The 9,962-nt window shown below is 52.8% G+C and overlaps 1 protein-coding gene across 1 annotated transcript; it reads left to right on the top strand.

Moving 5' to 3' along the window:
- The first annotated feature begins 665 nt into the window (after window positions 1–665).
- Window positions 666–9,302, top strand: ADPGK (ADP dependent glucokinase). Its single transcript, XM_029958813.1, is given in 9 exon segments — window positions 666–790; window positions 865–1,269; window positions 3,897–4,122; window positions 5,472–5,534; window positions 5,799–5,919; window positions 6,187–6,383; window positions 7,113–7,211; window positions 7,700–7,973; window positions 7,976–9,302. Coding segments are annotated over 9 exon segments (1,782 nt in total). The 3' UTR covers window positions 8,248–9,302.
- The last annotated feature ends 660 nt before the right edge of the window (window positions 9,303–9,962 follow it).

Below are 9,962 nucleotides of genomic sequence, written 5' to 3'. Positions count from 1 at the left end.
GTCGTAAGTCTCCGAGCAAATGTTCCTGGGATTTCTAAAGAAGGCCAGAAAAACTCCCTTTCATTGGAAAGGGAAACCTCCCTTTTTCCTCACTACAGCACCTCTGTGCTGGATGGACCAGGCAGCAAGGGGCGCTCACAGCCCCTGCTCCCAGCACGGCCTCGGGGCTGGGGGGAGGTCTGAGGAGGGCAACTCACCCTGGAGAAAGTACGCAAGAGAATGAAACCAGATGTTACAAAAAAGAATATAACGCTAGGATTGGTGCTCAGCTTCAGTCAGCGTTTGGTTTGCTGGACACAAGCCATTAGAGAGCCTTTGGTGTGAGGCAGAGGAGCTGGGGGACCACAGTCACAGGCACTGCGCTGCCTGGGCAGCGTGGAAATTCAACACAGACCCACACGCGTGTTGGGAAACAAGGAACTGAGAAAAGGAGCACCGTGAAGAGGAACCCAGGGCAGGGAAGGTGGCACCAGGTACAGAGGAAGATGCAGGTACGATGCCCAGCCACGCTTCAGCTCAGCGCTGCTGAGGGCCCTGGCACCGTGGCAGCACTCACCGCGGGCTCCTCGCCCCGGCTCCCCGCTGCCTGAGGGCCCGGGGGCCCGGTTCGGACCATCGCCGGCGGCCCCGCCTCGGCGGTGCCGTGAGGGAGCCTCAGCCCCGCCATGTCCCCTCACGACGCGCCGCTCGCGCTATTCCCATACGGGGTTACGCAAGTTGCGCAGCCGCCCCGCGGGGCCGTACGCAGGTGGCGCAGGCGGGAGCGCTATTCCCGTACGGGGTTACGCAGGTTGCGCAGCCGCCCCGCGGGGCCGTACGCAGGTGGCGCAGGCGGGAGCGCTATTCCCGTACGGGGTTACGCAGGTTGCGCAGCCGCCCCGCGGGGCCGTACGCAGGTGGCGCAGGCGAGCGACGCGCAGCGATTCCCGAAGCGGGTTACGCCAGCGCGGCGGCCGGCGGGGCGGGCGCTCCGGAGGCCGGCGTAAGGAGGCCCCCGCCGGCGGGGGCCCCGCCTCAGCCGCGGCGGGAGCAGGAGGAGCGGAGCGGGGCGCGATGTGGCAAGCGCTCGGTGTGCGTGGGCCTACTGGCCCTGGCGCTGGGCTACCTGTGCGTGCTGGGTCCCGAGCTGCCCCCCGCGGCCCTGCGGCAGCTCTCGGCCTCGCTGCTGGGGAAGCTGCGCCGCGCCCGCTCGCTGGAGGCGCGCACGGTGGCGCCTGGCAGGCGGCCATTGTCCCGCCCGGCGCGGCGGCTGGCGCGCGTCGCCGTCGGGTAGGTGCGGGAGCGCGCGGGGAGTGCCCCCTGGCGGCGGGCGGACGGGCATCCCCAGATCCCGGTGTGTGGATGGACATGGATGCGTGTGGATGGACATGGATGCGTGCGGGGCTGGATTTGTGTGGGGGGATGGATGTGTCGGGGCCTCTGCACGGGTGGGGATGTACCTGGGGTGTATCTGCCCCACTCAGGTGGGACAGCTGGGGGTGTTCACCTGGAGAAGAGAAGGCTCCGGGGAGACCTTAGAAATGTTTCCAGTGCCTAAAGGGGCTCCAAGAGAGCTGGAGAGGGACCTTGGACAAGGGCCTGGAGGGGCAGACCAAGGGGGAATGGCTTCCCACTGCCAGAGAGCAGGGTTAGATGGGATATTGGGAAGGAGTTTTTGGCTGTGAAGGTGGGGAGGCCCTGGCACAGGCTGCCCAGAGAAGTTGTGGCTGCCCCATCCCTGGAGGTGTTGAAGGTCAGGTTGGACGGGTCTTGGAGCAACCTGGGCTAGTGGAAGGTGTCCCTGCCCATGGCAGGGGGTGGAACCAGATGATCTTCAAGGACACCTTCCAGTCCAGACCATTCCATGATTTCCTCAAGAGTGCAGCTCCTCCCCACTGCTCCATTGGACCCCAATTGAGGGGAGGAATGACCCAGAACACTCCTGTGCTGGTGGTTTCAGGGTGCTGTGGGGTTCAGGCCCCGTTGGCAGCCTGTCTCCAGAGACCCTGTCCCCTGTAAAACAACCTTACATCCAGAGTCTGAGGGCCTTGGAGCTCCTGGCCCATCCAGTTCAGGCTGGCAATACATAAGTACCAGAGACAAGTTAATAAAGTGGAGAAGGGAGCAGAGAGAGGACAAGGCAGTGGATGTTGAAGGCACCTGTGCATGCCCAGGGAAATCCAACGTTCTTCTTCTTTTTAAAGTGGAAAGAAAACAAAGGGAAAATTCAGGAATATCACATTGACCTCAAATGCTGGTTTTAAGACTGACCATTAATCCGGACATTATATAGAGCACCTCACTCACTTCCTTTTAAATATAAAGACTGGCAGGATAACTTGACTTTGACTGGAAGATTCGGCCTTCAGGTGTTGGAAGGAGTTATCCACCCCCATGGCTGTGGAGCTGTGTGCTGGCAGAGGAATGTGACTTGGTTTCGTCCCCTTGGATCTTTAACGATTCATTAAAGCATAAAATTGGGGCTAAAAGGCTGCTTGAGCTTATCATTTCTTTTCCCTGCTGTGCCAGGGTATTTCTCTCTCCTCTGCAGGAGATGATGCACACCCAGAGGATTTCTGGGCTGGTTACCTCGTGGATTGGAAAGCCTCAGGGCTTTTCGTGTCCTTTATTTTGTGTGATGCAGCTTTCACGTGTTGTGGCCCTTGAGAGGTCCCTGCCAAGGAGGAATGCTGGATGCTGGGCACTCCACACTGACATGGAGCAGGAACTGGCCTTGGGAGCGTGGTGGGAGACGCTGAGAAAGTCAGAGATCCTGCAAAAGTTTTGTAGATGGTTTGGATCCCTGTCAGGGGAGTGTGGGGCAGAGGAATAGAAATGGCACTTGACAGCAGGTCCATAAGATGCTTAAATAATTGCTGGTGTCCTCTCAGGAAATATTTGGTATGTGTTGGTATCTCTCTGAAACCACAGGGTGAAACAAGGGCAGGTGTTCACAACTTGTCTTCCTGGAGGTCTGGTTCCAGGCAGAACTTTCCTGTTCTCTAGTTTGAACTAGACTGTGATTAAATTGATGTAATTGATAAGGAAATAGGGACTGGAAGTCAGGTTTTCCATAAAGCCTGGACCTGCTGAAATGGTTTTTATCCCTCCCTAACTATTGCAGGGTTTTTCTCCTGCTTTCACCGCATGCTATTTCTGGAAGTTAGGGATCGTCCTTTAGAAATTGCAGTTTTCAAATATTTCAACTGACAAATCGCTCTCTTGACTTCTTATAAACAGAACCAGCCTGTGTGGGGAGTTGGTGTGTGGGTTTGAGTATTATTAGGAGCAGCTGAAACTCAAGAGGCTGATCTAGCAGGCTTAAATACTTTCTGCTTTGTTTTTTACAGTTTTGAATCGCATGCACATTTTAAACCCCAAAGATATATATTTTTAAAAGCTTCTAAGAATTAAAAATTAATTATTTGATAATTGTGCCTGTTTTTTTTTTGAGTGAGTCTAAGGCAGCAAATGAAGCAAACCTGTATTGTAACATACTCAACCACCTTAGGACCACACAGCTCACTCTTCCTTGTTTTAATTCAGCAGGAAGGTAGAAATGCCCCTCTCCTCTGCAGTGCAATAAAGGCAAGTCAAAGGGAGAAGGCTTTAGGAGAGAATTTCAGGGAATTCCTGTGCCTTTGTGAGGGTTTTTTTTCCATCTGGTTGGTTGTTCTCCCCCTGAACAGCCATCACTGCCTGGGGTGTGATCTCACTGTGTTGTCTCACAGGTTCCAGACAGAGTCAGAGTATTCCCAGTTGGAAGGGACCCACAGGGATCACCGAGTCCAACTCTTAAGTGGACGGTCTCCACAGGGATCAAACCCATGACCTTGGCATTATCACCAGCTGAGCTAATCTCAGTTCCCTCGGATCCGGGTGGTTTTCCCAGGACGCCTTTCCCTTGTCTCTTCCAGCGTCAATGCCTGTGTGGACGTGGTCCTGTCCGGCGTGAAGCTGCTGGAGGCGCTGGGTCTGGAACCCAGGGATGGGAAGAACCACGCGGTGCTGAGCTCCGGGCAGGACCTGGGGGAGGCCTTCACCCACTTCATGGAGCGAGGGGCGGCCGCCGAGCGGTTCTTCAGCGACGCCGCGGCGTTCCGGGACATCGCACGGACGGCCTCGGAGCACCCTGCGGCACAGGTGGGGCTGCGCCCAGCACAGGCCTGGGGGAGCGTGGTTCTTACCTGCTGATCACCATTTTCCCTCTAGTGAGAGAGCAAATCCTTTAGGAAGGGAACTCGCGGTGTAGCTTGAGTGTGGGAATGATTTGCCACAGGATTCTGGCCCCGCTGCAAATAGGAGGGGTTTAAATTGTCTCTCCCCTGCTGACGTTCCCAAAATGAAATGTCAAAGATGCCTCTTTAAGAATATTGTTATATGAGAGCTAGATGAGGCTGAGGCTGTAAAAGTGGCTCTAACACCTTGGAATGAGGCAGGGAGCAGGGAATCACCTGATTTTCAGCTGGATCCTTCCACAGCCTGTTTTCTGTCAGAGAATCCCAGAATGGTTTGGGTTGGAAGGGACCTTGAAGCTCATCTGGTTCCACCCCCTGCCATGGGCAGGGACACCTTCCACTAGCCCAGGTTGCTCCAAGCCCTGTCCAGCCTGCCCTTGAACAATTCCAGGGATGGGGCAGCCACAGCTGCTCTGGCCAACCTGGGCCAGGGCCTCCCCACCCTCACACCCAACAATTCCTTCCCAATATCCCATCTAACCCTGCCCTCTGGCAGTGGGAAGCCATTCCCCCTTGTTCTGTCCCTCCAGGCCCTTATCCAAAGTCCCTCTCCAGCTCTCTTGGAACCCCTTTAGGCCCTGGAAGGGGCTCTAAGGTTTCTCTGGAGCCTTCTCTTTTCCAGGTGAACACCCCCAGCTGTCCCAGCCTGGCTCCAGAGCTGAGGGGCTCCAGCCCTTGGAGCAGCTCTGTGGCCTCCTCTGAGTGTCTGTGACCCTCATGACAATCCACATTCATTGGTTTCAAAGCTCACATCAGTTTTCTCACTGGGAAGTTTGACCTCTCTTACCTGAAGAAAGGTAGGAAGGTTCCTCTCACTCCACGTGGGTGCAGGGACCAGGATTCACCTCAACCTCAAACTGGAGGAAGAGCTGTTGCAATTTTTAAACGATTCCTTGGCAGCCTTGCTAAAAACCCACAGGTCACCCACTGCCACAGAGAAGAGGAGTGAGGGCTGTTTATGTGCTGAATGAGTAGATTCCTTCAGCACTGTCAGTGTTATCAATTAATTGATTTCTACATGGCCATTACCTGAAGGTGAATATTTAGATTTAACAAAAAGAGAACACTCAAGTTGTTGAGATTCTCACAGAGAACTGTACAGTTGTTTTGCCTTCAGCCCCAGTAAGCTCTAGTGACTTGGGTACTGCTGGACTGTGTTCTAAAAACCCAGAATCTCCAGGCTGTGCTGAGGACTGAACAAGTATAAAGGTCCCCCAGCAAGGGGTCCCACACCCTGCTCTGTTTGTTTTACAGCTCTACGTGGGAGGAAACGCTGCTCTCATCGGGCAGAAGCTCGCGACAAATCCAGACCTGAAGGTACACACACACTCCAAAGATTTCATGCTGTTTCCTCATCTTCTTTAATTTGCTTGTCTCAAGCAAATTACTTCCCTGTAGGTTTTGGGGATCTGGCAGTTATTTCTTGGGTTGTGATGGAACATATGGTTGGCCTTTCAAGTAGAAAACACAGCTGATTTTTAAAAATTGAATTATTAACTTCTTAAAAATTGTCTAGGTGATGCTTACATTTTGGCAAGGGACATGGCAGGGAAACCTTAGTTATTTTTTCCTGTTTTCTAGATCCTCCTTTGTGGCCCAGTTGGCCCCAGACTCCACAAACTGCTCGATGACAACGTGGTCGTGCCACCTGAATCCATGCAGGAAAGAGATGAATTCCATCTTATCTTGGAATATCAAGCAGGTACCTTCCCAAAGGCAGTGTTGAGTGGGAACCCCAGACATCACTGGGATTGATGCACAGCCCTCATGGGTGTCATTCTAAAGCTGCACAAACACTAAAATGGTCCCTGAAAACACAAAGGGACCATTTAACCACGTGCAGGTGAAACCCAGAGTAACCCTCATGCAGTGCTGAAACAAATCCATGTGTTTTCTTGACATTTAACTTGTGATCCTGCCCAGGAATACAACAGTTTCCACCTCCTTGCCTCTGTTTGCTCCCCCCCAGGTGAGGAGTGGGGCCAGGTGAGAGCACCCACCGCCAACCGCTTCATCTTCTCCCACGACCTGTCCAACGGTGCCCTCAACATGCTGGAGGTGTTTGTGTCCAGCTTGGATGAATTCCAGCCAGACCTTGTGGTGCTTTCAGGACTTCACATGATGGAAGGGCAGAGCAAGGAGGCGCGACAGAGGCGGCTGATGGAGGTGAGATATTGGAACGCCGGAGTCTCCCAGTTTTCCACTCCAGCAAGTGCTTCGTGGCAAGGCCTTGTTTTCCCAGGGTGGAAGGTGTAGGTGGGCTGTGCCTTCAGCTCTCCCACAAATCCCAGTGTTGCCTGCTAAAAGGAGACTGGGAACTGCAGGAATGGCAAAAGTCTAGTTCTGTAACAGTGACTTTTCTTAGGTTCAGTGGGTTGTCTAAGGAAGAAGAAGGGCTGGTTGCCTGGCTGGAGAGCACTGACCTGGATGCTGGGCTTGTCTAGTGGCTAAATCACACCTTTCCTATCCCAGATACTGAGGTTATCCAGGTTATAATCAACACTGGCATTCCTTAAGCAGCATCTTACACCACCTGTTTTACAGCTGAGTTCTGGTCCTGATGCAGGGCACTGGCCTTTTTTTGTGTTCTAGGATCAGCTGTTCTACAGTTCCTTCAGATTTATGAGGTTTTGGAATTAGTCCATGAGAAAGGTGCTGAGCTGGGTGCAGAGTAGGCTTGGATACAGTTTTCCTGCTCTGGAATTCTGAAAACTAGCCGTTGTTTTTATTTCCTCCCTTAGCAGTACATCCACTGGTCAGACATCTCATTTGGAATTGTGTTTATAACCAGGCACAGGAAGATTATAGTATGTGTATTTCAAGTCCAAACCCTTTTCCTCCTCCTGTTCCTTAATAAGTACATGTTTTAGTGTTGTTTTTTCTATTTTCCTGTAGGCTGTGGCCTCCATCTCCGATATCCCTACTGACATTCCCATTCACCTGGAGCTGGCCAGTATGACTGATCAGGATTTTATGAGCAACATTATGCATCAGGTAAGGAAAATGACAGGACATGCTGTTTTTGTCAGGTTCAGTATCACAGTGCACACACTGGTATATGAGCATAGAAATGAACATTTAAGATTAGGACTATCCGTTAAAGGATTGAATCTGAGCTGAGTTTATAATTTAAAAAAACCCTTGATTTCTTTGCAGGAGTTCTTTCCTGCAGATCCTGGTGGTTCCTTTCTTATCCTGACACAGATCTGATTTCAGTGTTATGAGTGTTTCATCTGAAGTTGATGTTTTGTTACTCTTGTCCAAGTGTGTGCCTAGAAAATTAATTGCACCAATTGGAATGTTTCCTTGGCTGAGTAATTCTTGCCAACTTGGAGAAGTGCAGTGACTTTGGGCTGCATCTCTCTGGGAGACTGGGTGCTGAGCGCCCCAGGTTACTGTGACACCCACACCCCGAAGGAGGAATCCCAAATCCGACTGTCCCTGTGAAGGCAAACCCGTGGTTCCCGTGTTTCTGTTAGCAGGTCTTTCCCCTGGTGAACTCCATCGGGCTGAACGAGCAGGAGCTGCTGTTCCTCACCCAGGCTGCCTCCGGCCCCCACGCCTCCCTGGGCTCCTGGAGCGGGATTCCCGACGTGGGGGTGGTCAGCGACATCCTCTTCTGGATCCTGAAGGAGCACGGGAAGGCGGCGGAGCGGGCGTCCGACCTCACGCGCATCCACTTCCACACCCTGGCCTACCACATCCTGGCCACCGTGGACGGGCACTGGGGCAACCAGGCGGCGGCGGTGGCGGCCGGGCCAGGGCCGCCGGCACCCAGGCCTGCGCCACCGACACCATCGACACCAGCAGGGTCCTGCTCAAGGCCCCCCGCGAGTTCCTCACCTCCCACACGGAGGCTCCCGCCAAGATCTCCCTGAACCCGGACGAGCCCGTGGTGCACTGGCACAGGGAAGGCATCTCGTTCCACTTCACCCCCGTGCTGGTGTGCAAGGACCCCGTGCGGACCGTGGGGCTGGGGGACGCCATCTCCGCCGAGGGACTGCTCTACTCCGAGGCCTATCCTCAGTAGGAAACCAGGAACTTCTCCTTCTCCGGCGCTGCACGGTGTCTGAGCCCCGTGGATTGGGATTTGAGGCAGTTGGTGGCATAGGAACAGACTCGGGGTGTGGTGTGTTTTCTGGGTGTAACTGAAAAAGAGCCAAAGAATAATTCCAGGTATAAACTGTCGGCACATTCCAGTCACTGGGCAGTGACTCGAACGCTTCTCGTGTGGGTGCAGATGTTTTAGGATTTAATGTGAAAATTGGCTTTGTCCTGAGCAGTGGGAGAGGGAGGCAAAGACCAAAATCCCTGGCTGGTGTAGGTTTGCTGTTTGTAGCTCAGAATGGATCTTGTCTGGTAGTGCTGGGAAGTGCAGCAGGAGAATTCCCTGCCTGCGGATCCCGGGGAGAGCACAGCAGTGCCCGGCCCTGCCTTGCCTCTGGTAAATTCCAAATAAAAGGCTTGTGGCTTATCTCCTCCCAGCACACTGCAAACCTTCCCTTGCCTGGGACAATGATGGAATTTTTGCCTGGTGAAATCATCTCTCCGTGTCCCCAGAGGGAGCCACGGTCCCAAAATGTGATGCAGACTGTACCTACTGCAGGCTGTGCAGGTGATGCTGGGGATCTGTGACTTAAAGGTGTTCAGCTGAGCCCCAGCAGCCTGTGTTTAGCTTTTGGGAAAGTGGGAGTGAAGACAATCGGGGTTTTTATTTGGGGGACAGCTCTGCTTCCCTGTCAGGTGGCCCCCAAAGCATTACCTTGTTTGCTGTACACTAAATACCTTCTCTGCTGACAGCAGGGGCTTCCAGGTGCTGTGTTACAGAAATGCTCTCGAGTGCTGGAGACTCGATTTTCGGTTGTTTGAGAGTGGTTGTGCCAAATTCTTCAGTCTTCCTGCTCTCCATTCAGAAGGGTTAATATATTAGGGAAGGTCCCTCTGGAAGCTCAGAAGCTGTAACAGCATTTTCCAGGTCAGACTGAAGTGAGGAGGCCTTTTTAGGGTTTGATGTTGGAGGTTTTTTGACTAGGTCACCAATAGTTTCTTTGCTCTGGCCTTTGAAATTAAAAAAGCAGAACCCTGTGTCCTTGTTAAATACTTCTGGTTTTTTTACCTGTTCACAGTCACACACCACAAACTGCAGAGCGCCAGCCTGGGGTTTGTGTCTTTCCAGCATGGTTTGTCTCTGGCCACTTCAGGAACTTCAGGTGTATCTGCATAGCTCTCACAGCCATTTTTCAGAACTGGATTAAATGCCATCAGCCTGTCTGGGCAAGCCTGTGCCTCACCAGAGTTTGTAGGAGGTCGTTTTAGGTCAGTCTTTGTGTCTGCATGGAGGGGAGGAGAGTCTGTCACTCAGGGTGGAGTGATCTGTCTCAGTAACACTGTCATGCTGCTGTCAGGGATGTTCTCCTGTTGGAAAATCCATCCTGAATGCTCTGCAAGGATAAAAATTGGCAGCTGTTGTACTTGCACTGACTCAGCACACAATGCTGGCTGTCAGTGTGTATTCAGCTTTCCCTCTGAGCAAAGTCTTCTGTGTTGTACAGAGCAGAAATACAGTCACTGCTGTGTTTTCCTGCAGCTCATCCCATCCTGAGCTTCCCTTGACTCTCAGCATTTTATCTTGGTGCAGGACCTTCTTAAGACTGGAAGTATTTCTATCCAGATTATTTTTTTTTATTATTATTATTATTGATAAACTGTAGCACAGGACTCTCAGTTCTGGTTTAGTCTTCCTAA

The sequence above is a fragment of the Manacus vitellinus genome, unplaced genomic scaffold, assembly GCF_001715985.3.
Source record: "Manacus vitellinus isolate BGI_N305 unplaced genomic scaffold, ASM171598v3 scaffold_16_pilon, whole genome shotgun sequence".
Lineage (NCBI taxonomy): Eukaryota > Metazoa > Chordata > Aves > Passeriformes > Pipridae > Manacus > Manacus vitellinus.
The sequence above is the reverse complement of the archived record's forward strand: the minus strand, read 5'-3'. Positions and strand labels throughout refer to the sequence as shown.